The sequence below is a fragment of the Pseudonaja textilis genome, chromosome 5 (assembly GCF_049901715.1).
Source record: "Pseudonaja textilis isolate UNSWEBS1 chromosome 5, rPseTex1.2, whole genome shotgun sequence".
In the NCBI taxonomy this organism is placed as follows: domain Eukaryota; kingdom Metazoa; phylum Chordata; class Lepidosauria; order Squamata; family Elapidae; genus Pseudonaja; species Pseudonaja textilis.
Genome location: NC_141994.1, coordinates 36,063,740 through 36,086,198, shown reverse-complemented (window position 1 = coordinate 36,086,198; position 22,459 = coordinate 36,063,740). Strand labels below are relative to the sequence as shown.

General features: G+C 41.7%; 1 protein-coding gene and 1 long non-coding RNA gene across 3 annotated transcripts in view; one reads left to right on the top strand and one right to left on the bottom strand.

Annotated features, from left to right (window-relative positions):
* The window catches only part of LOC148125598 (uncharacterized), a 51,043-nt gene extending 37,675 nt beyond the window's left edge, over positions 1–13,368 (bottom strand). For both annotated transcript variants that reach the window (XR_015743830.1, XR_015743831.1), the window contains exon 1: positions 13,211–13,368. This is a non-coding gene — a long non-coding RNA (uncharacterized LOC148125598). The remainder of the gene's footprint in view (positions 1–13,210) is intronic.
* A 94-nt stretch (positions 13,369–13,462) lies between these two features.
* PAWR (pro-apoptotic WT1 regulator) overlaps positions 13,463–22,459 on the top strand; it is a 35,319-nt gene continuing 26,322 nt past the window's right edge. Inside the window, exons 1-2 of the mRNA XM_026699209.2 lie at positions 13,463–13,607; positions 14,138–14,750. Coding sequence (XP_026554994.1) covers positions 14,292–14,750 — 459 coding nt within the window. The 5' untranslated portion in view covers positions 13,463–13,607; positions 14,138–14,291. The remainder of the gene's footprint in view (positions 13,608–14,137; positions 14,751–22,459) is intronic.

Below are 22,459 nucleotides of genomic sequence, written 5' to 3'. Positions count from 1 at the left end.
TCTTGACTTGGGGTCCATCACTGGCAGTGAGCCCTTCTCGGGAGCAGACCCACTGGAGGGGGACATGTCGGAGGACGAGGGCCTCACTCCGGACCAGCCCGCATTTGTGGGGCTCTTCAAGCCGCACCTGTTTAGGTCCATTCTATTTAAGGCCAAAAATACCTCTGGCCTGACCCCTCCCACTCCATCCCAGCCAGCGGCATCGGGGGAACCCCTCGATTCCATTTTTTCCCAACCCGTGGTGGAAACTGATGTGATCCCCGTTCCACCTATCTTCTCCGACATGGTCTCCAGGCAGCTAGCCTCCTCAGGGCCCCCTCCCCTCCCACCTCCCAGGACAAGCGTTTCTTCAACCTTGATCTGCAGTTCTCCCTCTTGCTAGACCCCCCCCGTGGACGAGCCTATTGTAGGCCTGGCTTCCCGTTCAACTCAAGCCCGAGGACAAACGAGCCGAGCTGGCCCTGCGCCGCGCTCACCATTCTGACGCTTGGGCAGTCAGGGCATCCACTGCCACGTCTTTCTTTATTAGATCTTCCATCAAGTGGCTTCGACAGCTCAAACAGCATGTCCCTGCAGCCAACCTTAGAGCCCAGCAGGACATCGCTAAGCTCATGGCCGCGGCCGAGTTCTCGGCGGACGCTACATTCCAAGCCGCAAAATTCTCCACCAGGGCCATTTCGTCCCAGGTCACCGCTCGCCGCTTGCTCTGGCTCCGACATTGGCAAGCGGACGTCAAAAACAAGGCCAAGCTGGCCTCTGCTCCCATTTCTGGGGGGAAACTTTTTGGACCGGCTCTCGATCCCTTCCTGGCCGAGACCCGTAACAACCGCAAGTACCTCCCCTCTCTTTTTCGGAGGCCCGACTCCAGAGGTCCCTCCCCCTCCCTTCGCCGAGGCTCCTTTCGCCCCTCCCCCCGTGCATACTTTCCCCCCAGATACTCCCAACCCTCCTACAGAACCCCCCCCTCTCATGACCGGTCGGATCCGTCCGACAGGTCCAGAAGAGGTGCCTCCTTCAAGAAGTCCTTCCGGGGATCCGGAAACAGGCCTTTCCGTCGATCTCGTTAATGCAAATCTCCCCATAGGCGGCCGCCTCAAACACTTTGCCCATCGATGGGAAGCCATCACTACTGACGCATGGGTCAGGGACACCATTCGCCTCGGCCTGGCACTCGAGTTCCAATCTTCCCCTCCCGAATTCTTCATGTCTTCCCCCCTTTCCAGGAACCCTGCAAAAAGGGCCCTCATGGAGGCTGCCATTAGCCACCTCCTTGACATAAAGGCCATCCAGCCCGTCCCCGCAGCTGAATGGGGGCGAGGCTTCTATTCACACCTGTTCGTAGTGCCCAAGCATTCTGGGGGTTGGAGGGCTATCCTAGACCTAAAAAGACTAAACCGCTACATTGCCCCCCGCAAATTCAAGATGCACACTTTGCAGTCTATACTTACGGGAACCCAGCGAGGGGACTGGCTCACCTCAATTGACCTCTCCGAGGCATATTTACACATTGTAATTCGTCCCTCCCACTACAAGTTTCTCCGCTTTTCTTACAATAGACAACATTTTCAGTACGTTGCGCTTCCCTTTGGTCTGTCCTCCGCCCCCAGGGTGTTCACCAAGGTTTTGGCGGCCCTTGCCACCCACTTGCGATCTTTCCCTGTCCGGCTCCACTGTTACCTGGACGACATACTCATCCTCTCCTCTTCTAGGGCTTCTGCCCAACGAGATACCCAACTGACCCTTAACACCCTTCGAAATCATGGGTTCATGATTAATTGGAGGAAAAGTTACCTTTCCCCCTCTACCCGACTCACTCACTTGGGGGCAGTGATCGACACCGCCCGGGAATTGGTTTTCCTGTCTCCGGACAGGTGGCTTAGCATCCAACAATCCATTAAAGAGGTCAGGAGGGCAAGAGCAGTTTCTCTTTTAGAATTGTCTAAACTGTTGGGGAAGCTTGTTTCATGTATATCTATTATCCCCTGGGCCCGTTTCCATACCAGGTCCCTACAATGGTTTCTGCTGCCGTATCAACGCTCAGGAAGGAGCAACTCGCGACTCCGGGTCAGAGTTCCTCCAAGAGTTCTCACGTCCCTCCTTTGGTGGACCAGGCCGGCCATCAACAACGGCCACTACTTCAAGGAACCCGACAGGCTATCTGTCACCACGGACGCGAGCCTACTCGGCTGGGGCGCTCACATCCTCTCCATTTCGGCACAGGGCAAATGGTCGCCAACAGAGCAACTCTGCTCCATAAATTGGCTGGAGCTTCACGCTGTCTACCTGGCGCTTCGCAGCTTCCTACCCCAGGTACGCGGACGGCATGTCCTGATCCTCACAGACAACATTACCACAAAGGCACATATCAACAGACAGGGGGGCACTCAGTCAGCAAGGCTCATGAGAGAAGCCGAACGTCTTTGCCGCTGGGCGGAATCGAATCTGGCCTCCATCAGGGCAGATCACATATCAGGGACCCTAAACATTCAAGCAGATTGGCTCAGCAGGGTCACTCTGGACCAAGCAGAATGGCGCCTCCACCCCTCTCTCTTCAGGGAGGCAGCCTCAATCTTCGGGCTCCCCACGGTGGATCTCTTCGCATCCCCCCTCAACGCCCAACTACCGAGGTTTTTTTCAAGATATCCCTCCCACGGGGCGGAGAATCACAATGCCCTCCGTTGCCCTTGGCCTCCAGGGCTCCTTTATGCCTTTCCCCCCCTCTCCATCATCCCCAGGGTGATACACAAGTTGATCTTGGAAAGGGCAGAGATTCTTCTAGTAGCCCCCTATTGGCCCAGACGCCCTTGGTTTGCGGACCTCCGCAACCTATCGGTGGCCCCTCCCTGGAGGATTCCTCCAGACAGGATCTCCCTGTCCCAGGGCCCTCTGCTACATCCGAAACCCCAATGGCTCCAATTAGCCGTCTGGAGGTTGAGCGGAATCGCCTAAAGGCACAGAAAATTTCCAGCCAGGTTATAGACACCATCCTGGCAGCCAGACGACCCTCGACCACCCGTATATATAATGCCACGTGGGTCGCCTTCCGTTCTTGGGCCCTCAAGCTTCAAATTAACCCTCTTTCTCCTTCCATCTCTCAGATCCTGGATTTCCTTCAGGTGGGCCTTAACAAGGGTCTGTCTACCAACACCCTAAGGCGTCAGGTCGCCGCCCTCGCAACAGTTGTCTCCTCGGACACGGGGGGTTCCATCTCCCATCATCCCCTTGTTAGGACTTTCCTCAGGGGAGCTTCCAATCTCCGCCCCCCGACCATACACTGTTTTCCGACCTGGGACCTCAATAAGGTTCTGGTCGCTCTTACTAAGCCCCCCTTTGAGCCCATTAGGGAGGCTTCCTTACAGTTTCTCACCCTCAAGACTGTTTTTCTTGTGGCCATCACATCCGCTCGTCGGATCTCAGAGATAGCAGCCCTCTCCATCAGACAGGACCTTTGTATATTTCACTCTGATAGAGTCGTCCTCCGCCCCGACCCCACTTTCCTCCCTAAAATAAATTCAGCATTTCACAGAGCTCAAGAGCTCATACTTCCTAATTTCTGCCCCAATCCCTCTCGAGAGAGGGAGAGACAGTGGCATTCCCTTGATGTAAGGCGCGCCTTGAGAGCGTATATCAAATGCACCCAGCCTTTTCGCAAGTCAGAGGCCTTATTTGTGTCCTTCCAACCTGCTTCTCTCGGTCACAAGGTGACGCCCACAACCGTGGGTCGCTGGATTAGGGCCGCCATTGCCAAAGCCTACCAGGCTCAGTCCCTCCCCGTTCCCACGGGCATCACCGCCCACTCCACTAGAAGTGCGGCTACTACTGCCACATGGGCCACACAAGCCTCCATAATCGACATCTGTAGGGCTGCCACCTGGGCATCCCCATCTCCCTTCATCAAGCACTATAAGATTGATGTATTTGCATCCGCCGAGGCTTCCTTTGGCAGGTGGGTACTTCAGCGGGTCCTCGAGGTTCCAGGGGAGGTTCCACCCCAGACGGGAGCCCGCCCGCAGGACTCGCCAAGCTTTGGTATGTCCCAACCTGGACACTCGTAGCAGCTCTATGGAAAAGGGGCATTGGTTCTTACCTGATACGCTTCTTTTCGTAGAGCTGCATAGAGTGTCCAGCCCCACCCATTAGTCCGTCTGGTGGGGAACCTCACTGTTCAGCCAAGCATACTAACACTCTTTAGTTAGGATGAGAACAGGGCCTTCCTTCTCGTCTTCGCAAAACTGGGGAGCGCCCAGAGGACCACGTGATGGTGAGAGGCGTTCCTCAACTTCAAGCTCAGCCTGTGAGAGCCGAGACTGGAGCACCTCCCAACCTGGACACTCTATGCAGCTCTACGAAAAGAAGCATATCAGGTAAGAACCAACGCCCCTTCCATAATTATCTAAAATGGAATCTGGACTTTGTTTCTGAGAAGACTTTTAGATGGTTACACATGCCTTATTTAATTGGCATAGTTCTAAGCTTAGAAACCCATTTTTTTTTTTGCTAGTATCAAGTAATAATACCAAGACCAAATCTGGGTTCTTATATCATGATGAATTATAATGGAGTTGCATAGTATGGGCTTAGAATGTTACATGAAGCTATCCATTGTAATTTAATAAACCAGTCTTTAGAGAGGGAACTTGGGGGTGCTAGACTAAAAGAAATCATGTATTATATTTCTTCTACTTTTCACATTTCCATAATTGCAAAGTTTAAATAATTAGCTTACAGTATCAAATTTCCTATTTAATATAAAGTGACACTCTTTCATATTAAAGATTCAAAATTAACAATAAGCATCTTGCAGTAACTAGCTTTCACATTTCTGTCTATATTTTTAGCTTTGTTTAAACATGTGTTTGACTAAGAGCATGTCTATGTGTTTTTGTTGCAAACTGTTTTCATTTTTAGCCAATCTTGCTTAAATTGTTTAATGGCTAAGCATTACAAACTGGACAAAAGGTAGATCTAGCCAAGATCAATTTAACTGTTCCTTTAGTTACAACTTAATACAAAAACAACATTCCAGAAATTTACCAGAAAACTAATACAAAAATGTGAAAGCTCCAAGAGCAGTTAACTGAAATGGAATGGGGGTGAAAAGAGATGGATGAGTTAGTGTTTACAAACTTGTAAAAACAAGATTCTAATGGAAATTGAAAATGAGCCAATAACTGTTGGATTGATATTAATATCATGGGCATTTTCATCTTTGAAGCTAGAAGGTGGCAACAGCTGGAATGTGATGTCTAAGGCTGAGGCAATTAAACAAGTTAGAACACACCTAAATAATAGCTCCCTTGCTTGGTACTGATGCAAGCAAATTCTTTTAGAAAGTTATGTCTTTAAAAAGAATAGTTACAGCTATATCACAAAAACAGATATTTGGGCTGCACTAATTTTGGCTTTAAACAATGCAATGAAATGCTGACATGTGGCCAGATTGCTTTTAGGTTCTATAACTAGGTCTATAATCCAGAGCAAAATAATTACCTGCCAAGTTAGAAACAATATAACCCTTACATATGGAAATAATTACTTCTTTTTACAGGATATGTTTTTTACTTTATATGTTATTTTATTATTCGAATCCCACTTATTATTTTTAAAATAACTCGGAATGACAAACATATTATTTCTAAAAACTTTCATATGCCACTATATGACATCTTCCTCCTTAATGAGTTTGGGCATAATATAAAGATGCAGTAAAACTACATACTGGAGCACTGAAAGCAAGACAGCTACAAAACGCAAAACTAAAACAGGTTGCTGATGAACACTGAGTCTATAAAGAGTAAGATGAAATCTATAATTTGGTAGAAGAGGAACAAGTAGAGCTGGCATCAGGGGTGGGATTCAAATTTTTTAACAACCGGTTCTATGGGCGTGACTTAGTTGGTGGCATAGCTTGGTGGTCATGTGACTGGCTGGGTGTGGCCAAATCAACCTCACTCACATCGAGGCACGCATCTCCTCGCCTGGCCTCATGACTGGGGATGCCGCAAGAGTGGTAAGTGTGAAAAACGGTCGTAAGTCACTTTTTTCAGTGCCATTGTAACTTTAAATGGTCACTCCACACAAGCAAAATAGAGAAGTTCCAGAGACAGGAAGTCTAGTCTTGCCAAGAATGTAAAAAGGGTTAATGGAGAGGCAGTTTCTGTAAGCAACACCAGAATGTTTCCTTCCTGCCTTCCTTACAGGATTAGGCCAGTAATTTCTTCTAATAACCGGTTCTCCGAACTGCTTAGAATGTTAACAACCGGTTCTAGTGAATAGGTACGAACCTGTAGAATCCCACCCCTGCCTGGCATGTAATATTGAACTCTAATCAGGCAGAGATAGGGAGCCTGACCCTTTGACGATCTGTTTAGGGTTCCAGGTACTACAGAAACCATGAGCCTAAGATTGAAAAAGAAATTTGTGTCCAATAGGAACACTCTAGCAATAATCAAGTATATGAATTTATATATGAATTTGGCCACGGGAACAAGTTGGTCTGTTGTCAGTATAGTGCCTCTCCCACTATTCGCAACAGCCCTTCAGGGTCTTTTGGATTGTATATGTGAACTGGACTTGGGATTCATTGGGTAGTTCATGTTCAGGCCTACCTAATAACAGTAATGGTGGTGAAACTATATACTTTTTTACCCATAGCTTTCTTCAGAGTAACTCAAACTCTTTTAAGAGGATGATTAAAACACTTTAAATAAATAAATTCAGAAAACAGTACACTAAGGAAGCAGAGTAAATAAGAAAATACTGAATCATTCATAATCAAGATTTAAATTGTATACATTCTAAGTATATTATTGCCCAATATGATTAAAAACCCTGGATGAATCTAAATGAAGTTTTCCAAAATGACAATCATATGCCTCACAGTGGAGCTCAAATAGCATTGAAGTGCTTTGCAAGTACTTCACCCACACAACAGACCTGAAGGGTTTTCTTTCATGGTTCTCCATGAATGCAACTAGGGAGGAATTTGTTTTTTTACTACTGTCACTGTTAGCATAAGCCGTATAATGGTATCTCCACTCTATTCTGACATATTCATCCCTGTGTACATAGATATGGTTCAAAATTCTTGATCTTATGTTTCATCTTTTATAAAAACTCTGTGTACCATGTAGCACTACAGGCTTTATTGTGGGACATAAAACACTTAAAAGCCACAATATCTAATGCTGATTATTCCAAATCTCATCCCAGTTGCAAGAAGATGATCTACCAGGTTTGGGAGGGGAAAAAAAACTGTTCCAGAGCTGTCTGGAAACAATCATATAATGGGGCAGATGAACTTAAACTAGATCCTACCTTGTGAAAAAAAACATGCTGCAACAATCCAAGCCTTACCAGGAAAGTAACATACCAGCCCAAATTGTGCCAAATCTCAATTATCAGGAATGAATAAAGCAACAATAAAGTTGTTTCTATTATATAAAGCCTATGTTTCTATTTTATTAAAAAAAACCCTCTATGTGCAAGCCTGGTATTAACTAATATCATGAAGGGGAGAAGACGTCAATATGTATGGGTTTAACTCACAAACTGAAGAATATGGAAGATGGAAATTTGGAATATAAAGGATAAAATAGTAAAGTGTATGAATTGATGAATGATAAGAAACTGATTTCTGTGAAACTAAAAAAACTTGTGAAAAATGTACTGGATCTGAATGAAGGTGGTCTGATCTTGTAGAGTTAATAAATACATGCATGGAAATGAAAATGCAGGTTTAAATATAAATGAAAAAGCTATAACGAAGGATAAAGTGGTATCATTAGATGGTTGTGACCATGTCTGAAAATAGGAATTCCCAGGTTATGCCCTAGTGAATGATGATAAGGAAAGCCCCAAGAATGAGTTCTGAGGAAAATTGCAACATTCTGTTTGAGTCCAATCCATTAAAAAATGTATATGATCATAGGTGAAATTAACAGATAGATGAGGATCAAAAATGGATGTGATTTGGTTAGGCAGTGGCCTTGAAATTAAGGCATGTGTTTGCATTACATCTGTTCTTGCCAATTGGAAAAATACTATATTTCCTCCATACAAAGGAAAGTACTAAAATGAATGCAAAGACAACAGAACTATTAGCTTATTATTTATTATTTTTGTTACTTTAATTTTATGTATCAATTCCTCCAAATGGTCGTAAAGCTAATTTTTCATCACCACTGTAACTGTGAATGGCCACTAAATGAGGCACTGACTAAACAAAGACTACTTGTACAGACTTAAAGGTAATAACCAGCACCTTTAATTGCATCCAGAAGCCTACTGGTAACCAATGCATCTCCTAAAGCAGTAATATCATCAAAATATTTTCAGAATATATCCATCATTGCTTGGGCTATCACAATTCTGAACCAATGGAAGCTTCTCCTGAAAGATCTTCATATAACCTGTGATCAGGCCATGAGTGACTGAGAGAAGGGCTTCCTGACACAGGAAAAATCACTATTGAGACATGAAATATAATTGCAAAACTCCTCTCCCAAGCCACAGATGTCACCTGTTTTTCAAGCAGGAGCTCTGAGTCTAAGAGAACTCCCAAATTCTAGACCACTTCTGAGTAAGGAAGTACAGGTAGTCCTTGCAGAACAACCACATTTGGGACCAGCAAGTCAAAAGGTGAATGTTCTCAAAATAAATATTACTCCCAAACTAATTTATATTCTGAGAGGAATTCTGTTGAAATGCCTCAAAAATATTTTCAGAAAAAAAACTCTTCAAAAAATTTGTATATGGTTCTTCGATTCCAACAATAGCTTCACAGAAAATGCAATTAGGGAGAATTTGGTTTTTAGACTGTAGTTATATACTGATAAATGTAAGCTGCGAGGCCATTTGAACAGTCTTGGACAACTTGGAGGAACACAAAATGGAAGGAATGCAGTAGGAAACTGAATTATTAATCCTAAAACAGTTATTTTGTTCAGTTGAATTGATTCTATTAATTAAAAGATTAAAACCTTTAATTTGCTTGAAAGTGGTATTTACTTCTAATAAGGAATCTTTTGTTCATTCAGTTACATAATTATGTTAAATTTTCCTCAAAATCTCCAAGACTATCTTGAAATTATAATAATAATGAATTTTGGTAATTATTTAAGTTATCAGCATTATGCAAATTAAACAAAGTTATCTATATTTATTGATTTATAAAATTTAATTCACTAATCAAATACAAGGGTATAACAGTCTTTTTTGCCTGTTCTTTTGTTTGTGACATTTTATGTCAAGATTTACTATTGTAGCCTTAAGAGCTAGAAAAAAGAACAGTATAGTATGTGATCCTATAGATGCTTAAGGGAGGTTTATTTCCATGAAAATTATATAGAATTTCAGTTCAGTTTTGTACAATATTCATGTGGAACTAATAAGCAAGATATTAAAGTACACAAAACCATCATGATCCAGTCTTCTTAAATATAAAAAAAATCATGTCACTACTTTCTGTACTAGTATCACTTATGTCTTTGGAAAAAAGTTTAGACCTGCATTTAGCTTTTTAAGAAATCAACAATACTGCATAGTAATATTATATAATGTATGTATGGATTATATTGCTACCATTTGGAGGACAAATACAATCAAATCTCTCATCTCAAATCAATACAGCTCAAAGCAGGCTCTTCTTACAACTCTCCATCAGTAATAGCCAATTGTATCTTTCAATCCCAGGCTGACCAAATAAGGCTTTTGATGCAATATTGCAATGCCTGGAAGCTACACAGGCCTAGATGGGGAGAAACTGCTTCCAGTTGAATTTCAACTAAGACAGTTGGAAACTCTCAGACCTAGGGATTTTCCAACATTACTTCTGGATAGGGTTGCACTTCCCCAATTAGGAGCGATATGCAATTTGTGCATTCCCTAGAGATCTTTCTAGATAATCACTCACACCCTTGTCACCTCATGGTTCAACCCACTCTGCACATTGCTGTCTTTGAAGACCACTTGGAAGATGCAACTAGTACAGAATGTAGCAGTATGTGGAGTTATGGACTTGTCCAGAGGTGGTATTCTGCAGGTTCTGACCAGTTCTGGAAAACTGATAATGGAAATTTTGAGTAGTTCAGAGAACCGGCAAATACCATCTCTGACTGGTCCTGCCCCCACCTATTCTCTGCCTCCCAATACCCAGGCTAGGTCTTCTTTTGTTGCCCTGCACAGGAGAATGGAGCTGGAAAGCAGGTTGGTGGGGTGGGGAAGGAATAGAGAATTTGCAGTAATCTTCCCCTGATGCGCCCACCAAGCCATGCCCATAGAATCCGGTAGTACAAGATTTTGAATTCTACCATTACACTTGCCAGAGTACACCTATGGTTGCCACTGTGCATTTGGATCAGATTCAAGATTTATTATTGTCTTCTGTGGTTTCTGCCTATTTGGTATGATCTGGCAGACTCAAGACTCCTTGATAAACAGTGTCATCTTTCAAGACCCAGGAAGTGCACTTTCTCTGTAATGGCGTCTTTCTTTTGGAATGAGTTTCCCCCTTTGATGGGCAAGCTGTTTCCTTAGTATAACTGGAAACATATAATAAGAGTTCGTGGAATTATATTCCACTATTCCAAGAAGTGGGTGAAAAGAGCATGAAAACCTACATTTATTTACATTTATTTAAAAGTTATCCAAAAAGCTCCAGTTAAGAGATACCACTATTGAAATGCAAACATCTTATGTCTGCATTTTTGCAATGGGCACTTCACCAATCTCACCACAACAGTATTTGAGTTAATCAATAACAGACCATGGGGTCAGTGACTGTTTTTGGAATTTAAAATATGCTGGTTTTTTAGTGTTGGGAAAGATCTACAATGATGGATGCAGATGTAATGATGGAGCTCAGATATAGGAAAGAATCGTGAAATCTGATCTAATTCATGCTTATTAAAAAAAATCCTAGGATGTATATGAGGCTGTAATTTTAATTTTATATTCAAATTACTGCTGATATCTTTGAAGAGGTTTTTTTTTATTTACATCATACCAAAATCATAAGCAGATCCTTGGCAGTTCATGTCTTATAACACATAATGATAAAATTAAAAAATACAAAAACTTACTAGCTTCTGGTAAGCAGCCTACAAGTATCCTCTGGAAAAGCTGTTTTTAGCAGTTTCTGAAAGGTGAGTACATATGAAACTAATTGGACTATCTAGGGAAGGCTATTCCAGATGACCAGTCTGATTTTAGAGGGCAGGGAAGAATATGTATTTGGGCTTCATCTCCTCCAATAGCCAGGATCCTGATCACTCAATTTTGTCCCTTAAATCTTCCCAAGCTGCAAAAGGCAGCCACACATTTTGCATTCCTGTTCTGTGTAAAAGTACTATGAAGAAAATATTGAATATACAAATATCTTAGAACATACATTTAAAATATACCATGAAGAAACTATGAATATGTATTATTGCCACCTCAAAGCTATTGATGCTTAAGAAGTAATTTTAAGTCTGATGACTATCAAAGGGAGAGAGTTAGTGGTTTATTCTCCAAAAGTCATAAGTAGGAAATAAAGTGCTCAATAATGTATTTTGGCTAGACTGTGTTTTTACTCATTATTATTATGCTTCAGAAATTCCTCTTTCTGAATACTGCTGGGCATTTTCTTATTGAAATATTTCTTATTGCTTTATTAATACCCACCATGGTTGCAATATACTGTATTGTTGGGCTTCTGTGATATGTGAACTTAGTCAATAGAATAGATTTCTGAAGCTATATGTAGGGCTATACTGCTATGACACAATAGTTATTTTGTGAACAGAAAAGAAAAACAGGATTGGAATACAACTGAGTACAATGTCAATCCCTGAGTCTGAGTTGCTGTCAAAACTCCCAGGTCCATGAAGGAAGAAACAGGAATTCCAGGCAAGCAGGTTGATAGGTTATAACTGCAGGTGAGCATTATGAGTGGGTGGGTGCTATGGAGTACAGCTGCAGGTATGTGGGTACTGCAAAAATGTACTGTAAGCAGGCACTAGAAGCATAGGTGGGTGCACAGATGCTAATGGCTGGTGGAAATGCAATGGGTAGGCACTATATAAAGATGCAAAAAAAAGAAAAAGAAAAGAAAAACAGGAACTTAGGACCACATATTGGCTTCCTCACTGACCTTCTTTTTGGGAAGCCAGCAAGGAACACTGGAAATTGTGATAATATGATATGACTTTCTTCAACATCATAATTATGAAAAAGCAGCTAAGGTGCTGAGAACCTGGATCGCAATCACACAACTATGGGGTATCACAATAGGATCTAAAGATCCCCTTCAGCATTACTGTAACTTTGAACAGTCACTGAACTTTGAGTAGTTACAACCAGAGGACCACCAGTACTTTCATCCTAATCCCCCCTCACAAGGATGCTGATGTGGGAAAAATATAAGGATGGAACACTGGGGTGTTTTTTTAATTACAAAACGATACAGAATCAAGCAAGGAGGAATATCCAAAGACTATAGGATTTTCAATCTTACTTTAGTAAATGTTTATAAAATCATTTCAGCATCAATTCCCATGTAACTTTTGAGATAGGACAAAGTTATAGTTCGCCTGTGAAACTAATGATACACTATCACTAATCAGAAGAGAACACTTTTACAAATAAAATTTCAGTTTTAATTAATCAAACAGATACTTATTTGCTTCTTATTGATAAGGCAATCATCAGTGCTAACCAGGACCTTTTTGCTGAGCTGCATTTATTGAAGTCTGGCTTGATTTCCCCAATAAGTACTCAATTATCCATTCTAATTTCACTGTAACATTTCTAAATCTAATGACATGTGCAAAGAATATACTGAAAAGTATTTTGTTTCAAGAGTACATAATATTGTAATTATGCCCCTTTATTCACCAATTTCCAATAAAATAAGTATCCAACCTGTGACAAATAGTTATGGGGCATATTTTGCTGTTGTTAAGGTTTTATCAGTTAAACCTAATTAGGAAAACCAGATGTAAAGTAAGACTGGGTTCCCCTACTGTGAACTGCTGTATCGAAAGCCTAATTTCAATTAGATTTAGCTCGCATAAGAATCCTGTCCCCAAAAGTTAATACCGAAATGTTAAAGTGGCAAATGGAGAGAGAGGCAGATCTGTTTGCTAACAGACTTTGTACAGGACTCGTCTTAATAACGAAACGCTAATATTTGCACTCCTGATAACTATTTCCTCCGAACTGGTCTTACTTCAAGAGGAAGAAATTATGCCATCCTAGAAGAACGCAGGTATTAACTGCCTGTCACCTGGGCGGTCATGGGAGGCATCCCGGGCGTCGTAAAAACAACCAGGGACGGCTGCGCTCAACTTACAACCGGCTCGGAGGGAGTTACTTCTCCAGGCACTCAGGGTTAGGGAGGCTTCTCCACGCCCCTTTACCCATTGTCAGGGCCACCTCGGCAGTTTCCGCTCCCGCCTCGGCTCCTTTCGCCTGGTTACCCTCCGCCCTATGGGAGAAAGTCGGAAAGTTTCGGGAGCGCTGCTAAGTCTTCTGGGACTCGCTTCGTGAGTTCCGCGCCGCAACCAGGCAACTCACCTGGGGGAAGCCTCAGCCTCCGCAGCCTTCTTACGAGGCACCATCAGAGGGTAAGCTGGAGCCTGCTGCGGCGCTTAACGGCGCTGGTTGGGGCACTATGAATGCAAAACTTAGTCGAAGCCGGGAGTTGGGGAAAGACAACTGCTCTGTGGGGGAGCTATGGAAGTGGGAAGCCGTGGGAAGGCGAGAAACGCGCGTGTTCCACAAAGTTAGGTTAAGACAGGGATGGAAAGCCTGTCTTCGAGGCTTCCCATCGTCCGTCCACATTGGTGTGGGAGGAAAGCGGAGAGGTCCGAGGTCCGGAGAGATTTCTCGCGCGTGAGAAAGAAAAGAGTGGTGCGCGTAGAGAGAGTGTGAGAGCTACAGCCATTCCAGCGTGTGATTAAATTGGCTGGGATTTGAGTAGCCGAGAGTGCCCAGATTTCCTGGTAAACGGAGATGGGGGGCGGGCCAAAAGAGAAGCGGAGCGGAGCTCGAGCGGCTGCGGGAGACCCAATCGGGGGCCTGCCCTGGGGATCTGGAAGAGCACCTCCCTGGAGACAGCGCGCTCGCCTCACTCGCTCCCTTTTGTTTCCTGCAGAGGGTTGCGTGGAGTCCTCCCCAGGCCGCTCGGTGACTCTCCTTTGTCGGCCAGCAACTTTTGCCAGTCCGCTCGGTTAGTAAACCTCGGAAGGTCGGGAGCCACGTCGGGGCTCGTTGAGAGGGCGCCAAGGAATCGGCAGCTTCCCTGAAACATGGCCACCGGGGGCTATCGGGGCAGCGGCGCCGCTACGACCGATTTCTTGGAAGAGTGGAAAGCTAAGCGGGAGAAGATGCGGGCCAAGCAAGCACCGCCGGCCGGGGGGAGTGATGGCAAGACTGCCCCCAATACTGCCACCAGCGGCGGTGGCTGCAGCACCGCGACCGCCGCCGAACTTAATAACAACAATGGCAGCAGCGGCATGAATTGCATCCCTCTGGCCAGAAACACTCCGAAGGAGCCCCAGCCGACAGCCGGAACCAGAGCAGGAGGCGCGGAGCCCCCGGGGAGCAGAACCAGCGCGGCGCCAACTTCTCCCGAGGAGGAGAAAGTGGCTCCCAAGGGCAAAGGCTCCTCCGGCCCCAGCGCCCGGAAAGGAAAGGGGCAGATCGAGAAAAGGAAGCTGAGGGAGAAAAGACGCTCGACAGGTGTCGTGAACATCCCGGCCACCGAGGTGAGTCGGCGCTGGGTCAGGAGGGCCGGTGCTGGGGAGGAAAGGGCGGCCCAGCCCGGGAGGAGAGCCACGCCTCTCCCTTCGGCTGCACCTGAGGAGCCTGGCGGCTTGCGAGACGGCGGCCCCTCCCCGTCTCTCGGGCCTGCATGGGCTGCCTCGGTGGTGCGTGAGGGTGGCTGCTTACAAATTGCTTTGCGGGCAGCGGGAGGCCGCTGGAATGAAACTGCTCAAGGCGCTAAAACCACAGAGCGCTTCATTCATTTCTGTGGTTGTGTCCTTTTGGCTTGAGAATTGAACCTAAATGGATCGAACTGGATTTAGCGCGCCTGTTAAAGTTGGGGCTGTTGTTTTCCGTTAAAGAAGGTAGCCTTGGTTTTATTGTGTTTATATGAAGTCACTTAAACTGCTTGGATCCGGAACAGCCTTACTTGACCAGCTTGCAGATATCACAGGCTTGCAACAGTGACCATAGATCTGTAGAGTTTGGGTAAATTTTTTTAAAAAACCATGGTAGTCAATAGAAGGTTTTTAAAAGTACAAATAACTTCTAATGAAATTAAAAGAATTCATTATGGATTAGTAAAGTGTTAAGAAAGTCATGAAAAATAGTCTAAAATATGATTGAAATCCATATACTGTGTTCTGAATTAATATTTTCCCCAAAAAATTATTTGGAATTTTAAAATTGTTTCAAAAATGTTGATCTCTGTTTTTAAATTGTCTTAAAGATGTTGGTCTTTTAAAAAATACAACAGATAATAGAGATGTTATAACCAATATTGTTACTGTCAGGTACTGAACTCTTTTCTTCTTCTTCAAAGCATTGGTTATAACATCTTACTATCTTATATTTAACAGAGACCAACATTTTTAAGACAATGTAAAAACAGAGATGGTACGGTGTTCAAAATAGTTTTTTCCTCTACAATAGTAATGTATGCAGTGGCTTGAAAAGCAGAAAATAACATTTTTGTTAGCTAATACAGCTGTCTATTTTAAAAACTTACATGTATTCTGGCAGTAATTTAAAAAGCTGCCAAAAGTTATAAACATGTGACAATAACATGAGTATCTTTAAAAGGAAAAGCAGAAAACTTAGAAAAAAAACGGTATTCACAATCCTTTCTCTTTAGTATTCCAATAATGTAAAATAATACCGCTGTCCTTTTTTTCTGGAATATAACATCTGAAATCATCTAATACTTTATTTCACAACAGTCTAATTATTTCACAGCTACTTAATGAGAATCTTAGAGGAGCTGTTGATGAAAACAGTCTTGACTTTTTATGATATTCATGCTAGCATCTGCTAAGAGCAGCTGTCTAGGAAGTTGTAACAATCTTGGGCAAAATAATTCAATATCTATTTGAATCTTTAGATTAAGGAAATCTGTTGGGAAAATAGGCATAATCCAAGTTCATCTTATTTCTGCAATTCTTTCAAAGGAAAACTGATTCATTTTTTGCCATTGGATAAGTCATACTGTTCAGTAGCTCCATCCTCCAAAAGTCATTTTTTCGACTAGTTATTTATTCTAATGTGATTTGACTTGAGTTTGAAAGATAGAAGGCATGGTTTCTTTGAATATATGACTTCACAAACCCACTTTTATGTATTTTTCAGCATATTTGATATATCAGAGTTTTCCCCCCTCATTACTATGAAAATACTGATATAGCAATTAGAAGATAGCTACATTGTGTCTTTTATTATCTACAGATCGTGAATAATTTGAACAGCTTGACTTAGGTATAACTTTCTCTTGCCTACCGCTAACTAGTTTTTCCAGTCTTGAATTAGGTAAAACAATTTTTGTTGTCATTGTCCTGTTTATTAGTTCTTTTCTCCCTTCCATTCCTTCCATTTGAAACAAAACAGGTGAAATATGGAAAGATACACTTTTGAATATAATTTCTAATAGAGAGAAGTAGCCTTTTTTTATATAATGAGATCAGAGGCTTTAATATAGTTGCGGGAGGTAGAATTGGTGAACTGAATGCCATGAATGGGAATGCATACAATAGAAAGGTTAGCAAAGGGAAACATAGGTGCATTGATGAAGTAAAATGTGGACTTTGATCTTGAACACAAAGGTGTATAGAAAACCAGAGAAAGGATTCTGATTTCAGGTTACAGTGGGTGGTAATGAGCACAAAAGTGCCCCTAGGGAGGCCAGGAAGGATTTGGAAGACCCAGTGCAAAGCTGTACACAAGTAGAGGGTGAATGGTAGAGGACTAGGGAGGACCTGCAGAGGCAGTGCATGGGCGGGTGTATGTATGCTATGGGTGGGAGCAAATTACTGTAATGATTACTTAGTTTGTGGGAAGCTGGCAGGGAAGGTTGCAAATGACGATCATAGCTCCTTGCTATGTCATAATCATGAGCTGAGTGCCCAGATTGGGATCACATGATTGCGTGGGTGCTATGATTGCCAGAACTTCAAGGATCAGTTTGTATGTTTATCTTTTCAGCAGCACTGTAACTTGGAATTGTGGCTGAATGGATGAATGGAAGCTGAAGACTGCTTATAGAGCATCTTGTAGTATGAATAATGGATGTGTTAGATGAGTCTGTAATATCTGGTTATATAAAGGATGATGAACTTGCTTGGCAGCTATACATATTAAGCATATTTGTTTATATGTACTTTTTCACTATATATATCTGAAGTATTAATATATTTCAAAATATTAATTGAAATATTTACAAACAAAAATATTCTATGTAGAATTTAATTACCACTTCTTGGAAGCAATTCATGTTGTGCAATATGTTTTAACAAGTAGATTATGAACACTTTTTCAACATACATCTTTATTTACACATAAGAACCATGGATTTAACCAGATATTCTAGCACAGGGCTGTCAAACTCCCAGCCTGTGAGCCAGATGAGTCATGTGCTGACCACACCCGGTTTAGTGAAGGAGAAAAAAGTCCCAATATGTCACGTGAAGGCACTGTGTCAACATGAGTTTGACACCCCTGTTTTAGAAGCTTCAGTATATTCTTCTAGATATTGTTCTGTAGTACAAACAACATGGAATTTTAAAGTACATTATATTGTACACTGCTCAAAAAAAATAAAGTGAACACAAAAATAAGACATCCTAGATCTGAATGAATGAAATATTCTTACTAAATATTTTGTTCATTACATAGTTGAATGTGCTGACAACAAAATCACACAAAAATTATCAATGGAAATCAAATTTAGCAACCCATGGAGGTCTGGATTTGGAGTTACACTCAAAATTAAAGTGGAAAAAAACACTACAGTCTGATCCAACTGTGTTATAATGTCCTTAAAACAAACCAAAATGAGGCTCAGTAGTGTGTGTGGCCTCCACGTGCTTTCCTACAATGCCTGGGCATGCTCCTGATGAGGTGGCGGATGGTCTCCTGTGGGATCTCCTCCCACACCTGGACTAAAGCATCCCCCAATTCCTGGACAGACATAGCAAACCTTGCCACAGCTCATATTGATGTGCCATCCTGGATGAGCTGCACTACCTGAGCCACTTGTGTGGGTTGTAGACTCCGTCTCATGCTACAACTAAAGTGAAAGCACCGCCAGCATTCAAAAGTGACCAAACTATCAGACAGAAAGCATAGGAACTGAGAAGTGGTCTGTGGTCACCACCTGCAGAACCACTCCTTTATTGGGGATGTCTTGCTAACTGCCTCTGCTTTCCACCTGTTGTCTATTCCATTTGCACAACAGCATGTGAAAATGATTGTCAATCAGTGTTGCTACCTAAGTGGACAGTTTGATTTCACAGAAGTGTGATTGACTTGGAGTTACATTGTGTTGTTTAAGTGTTCCCTTTATTTTTTTGAGCAGTGTATATTTTGTGTTCAACTTTCCGTGTATTAATTTATTACATGGGAAGCAGGATCACAGTGGGAAATTCCACCTTGTGAATTAAAATAACCTGCTATTGGTTGTTTTTGACAACATAATTCTATAAAACACCACCTGTTTTCTATGTGAAAATCCAATGATGTGGTGGTATAAGGACATATGAATCAACTTCTTTTTGCTAAAGCTAAGTAGAGACTAGTTGGCATATACCTTAACTTTTAGGTGACTGGGAAAATACAAGCATCTCGGGGAGCTTCATTAATACATTCTTGCTGCATATACAACTAATAGCTACTGACATACTATTCCTAAGTTTCTTTTAAGTTGTCTATCTCTTTATCATGCATATTTATTTTAAATTAGTCATCTAAAATTGCTTGTTAGAAAGCTGGATGGCCTACAAATTTAATAAATAAAATAATAAATAATTTAGTCTTCAGGGATTCAACAGTTATAATTAGCAGATATTGGCATGAGCTACTACATGATTTCTATTATTGTCAATTTGTTAATTGTTTTTAAAAGTACTATTTAGGAACATACACATAAGTGTATGTGATTATTTATTTGCTTGTATAAAATTATAAAATTACAACTAAAAAACAGCCATTGACTTTGAACTGCTTATTTTATATATCCCCACTATTATAAATGAAAATGCCACTAAGAGCAGGGGTGTCAAACTCGATTTCATTGAGGACCGCATCAGGATTGTGTTTGACCTCGAAGGGCTGGGGATAGTGATGGAGCATGGCTCGAGGTGGCCATGGCTCAGGGTGGGGGTGGCCCCGGTGGGCATTTGACACAGGCTCAAGATGGATTTTTTCCCTTTGCATTAAAAACAGCTATTCCAGACAAAGGGACACTTACTTTCTGGCACAAATAGTCTCAATTCCATAATGTAGAGATTAAAGACATGTAGAGTCCCCAGCTGCTATGGGGCTTGACTCTCTTGTATAGGAGCAGAGCATAAATGAACTGACAATTTCTTCAGATGTCTCTAAAAATTGTCTGTCCAACAGCCCTAGAGGAGGACTTAATATTAGTAATAATTTACAAAATTGATATACCACCCAATTCTCAATAATTTTGGGTGGCTCGCAACAATATTTTTTTTACAATTAAATCAATCACAGGTAAAAAATTAAGATAAAAGATGACAAACTCAGTGATACAAGGGGGCTCACTCTCTCTCATCAAAGACCAGGTGAAGAGCCATATGTTTTTGGCTCTTCTAAGCAACAGCCATCCAGATCTTGGAGGGTACTTAGTTCTAGTTGGCAGATGCTGCTAAAGACAAGGTGAAGAAAGTGCTGCTTCCTGCAGCACTCTGCCCACCAAAACGGCCCGTGGAAATTAATGTATCTTCTAATGAGCTTCTATTTAGAAAATGATTTGAAAGATATAGATATCTTGCTGTACTGGGGACCAGTCATTTTTGACACAACTGTATTTATGTCATGCTGATGCCAAATTATTTAGACACCATCTTTGAGGAGAAAAAAGAACAAGTGTTAAGTGAATCAAATGTGAAAAATTAGATCAGCTTCAGGAGACAGAGTCTCAATGTTTAGATACAATACTTAGCTCAATAGTTCAAAGCTTACCATCTGGTACTCCTTATCTGGATTTAGAAGCTATGCAGAGTTAAGCCTGGTTAATATTTGGGTGGAAATATTGGTGGGGTGGGCACGAAATAACCCTTGGCCTTGAGTTTGACACCTCTGACTAAGAGCATAGGTAGAGCTTAGCCATATAGTCTCATGGTAACACTAAATACATTTGATACATCAATTAGCACTTGATAGCAATAGCACTTAAACTTATATACCACTTTACATTGCTTTACAGTCCTCTTTAAGCAGTTTACGGAGTCAGCATATTGCTGCCAACAATTTGGGTCCTCATTTTACCCACCTCAGAAGGATGGAAGGCTGAGTCAACCTTGAGCCTGGTGGGTTCTGAATTGCAAAATAGTAGGCAGCTGGCTACAGAAGTAGCTTGCAGTATTTCACTCTAACCACTGCTCCACCGTGGCTCCTATTTGAGAAGGCTTAAGCTTTGGCTATGATTAGTGGAAAGAGCCATGGAAAGTGTACAATATCATCAAGAGAATAAAAGAATTGAAATGGAGATGGGCCGGTCACATAGCAAGAACTGATGGCAGGTGGACCAAGGCAATAATAAAATAGATTCCATTTGATAAAAAGCATCCATGAAAGTGACCTAAAAGAAGATGGATTGACGACATCAGCAAGTATTGCGGGCCCAATTGGCAAAAGAGCTCAGGACCGTATAGGTTGGAAACATGCAAAAGAGACCTTCATTCTGCAGTGGATAGACAATGGCTAAAATTATGATGATGATTTGAGAAAGCTAATTGAAAATGTAAACTTTAACTCTGGGACTGTAGATTTAAATTTATTCTTTACATTTATTTATTCTTTTAAAATTAAAGCATTTAATTTGCCTTGTTGGCTAAGCAGGTACAAGATTGTTGGCTGAGTGGGTACAAAGACAGCCAGGGAAGTGATTAAAGCCTGGGAAATGAGCCCCTTGTCAGACAACAGGAGTGCTGCTTTACCATCAGCTTATCAGATAGTTAGGAGCCGAGGACTTGGCAGCACAAGGAAACAACAGCCAATGACATAATAGATAGCCATCAACACCCGAAACAAAAAGCCAATAATGTCGTATTTCTGCCCTTTGCCATCTATAATAATTTAATATATGCAAACCAGCCACTGGGTTCAGACTGTCTATCAATCAATCATATATCTAGTCTACCAAATTCTGTTGACAGCTTTAAATATACAAAAAATAAAGCCCCAAAGATGGTGTCATCAGTGATAATAAAATAATCAATGGTCTCTCCAATCCACAGCGAAAAAGATCCTTTGCTTATATTAAGTTTTGGCCTGGGGAAAGATACATGTTTTTAGTGCCCTTCTTAAGCAGGAATAATAATGAATTCCCCCTCCTTCCCCCAAGAAACTGTATCTGGGGGATAGGTGCCGAGAGAGAAAAGGCCTGTTTCACACTAGATGGCATTGCTTAATTGATGGGACCTAAAGCGAGTCAAATTTATTTACAGAAACAAAGGAGATTGAGGATCCCTCAAATAACTGCCCTACAATATGTAGGGCTTTAAAGGTAACAACCATCATGTTGAATTGCACCTAGAAAATAGCTGGTAACCAGTGTAGGTTTAAAAATGAGAGGAGAATCCAACTTAAGTCCAATCACATTTTCTAAATAAATAAGAATAGAATCCATTCCTCAGTTTGTCCACATGTGAGATCATTTAGTATTATCTCTGTTAGGAGGAATGAGAAATTTAGCCTAAAAACAAACACATCTTATGAAACAGTGCCAAATTCTTACTGAAAATCTAGAATTTTTTTCATAACTATCTGCGTTTTATTTATGAAAAGGAATATATTAATATCTTTGTGGAGAAGGTCTTGATTATATATCTGTTATTTAATTAAAAATAATGAGAAAAAATAGTGGAAGATTTAGAAAAAGTAGAGCAATAACAAATAACTTTCTGTCAGTGAATATAATATTAAAAGTTGGCCAGCTTATTTTGGCACCTGAGGAGTGGAAAATGTTTTCTTTCAATAACACTGCACCATAATAAATAACATAATCAGCTGAGCTTTCTTAATGTCAAAAATAACTCAAGAGGCAAACCATCATTCTACCAAGAGTTCATTCTGGTGGTATTAATACCTTTTGCTTTATTTTGCTAGCTTCCTAAACTTTAATAAATAAAGATTCAGTCGCATCCCCTTTGGTAGGATGGACATATTTCTTTCCTCTTTTTATTGCTTATTCATT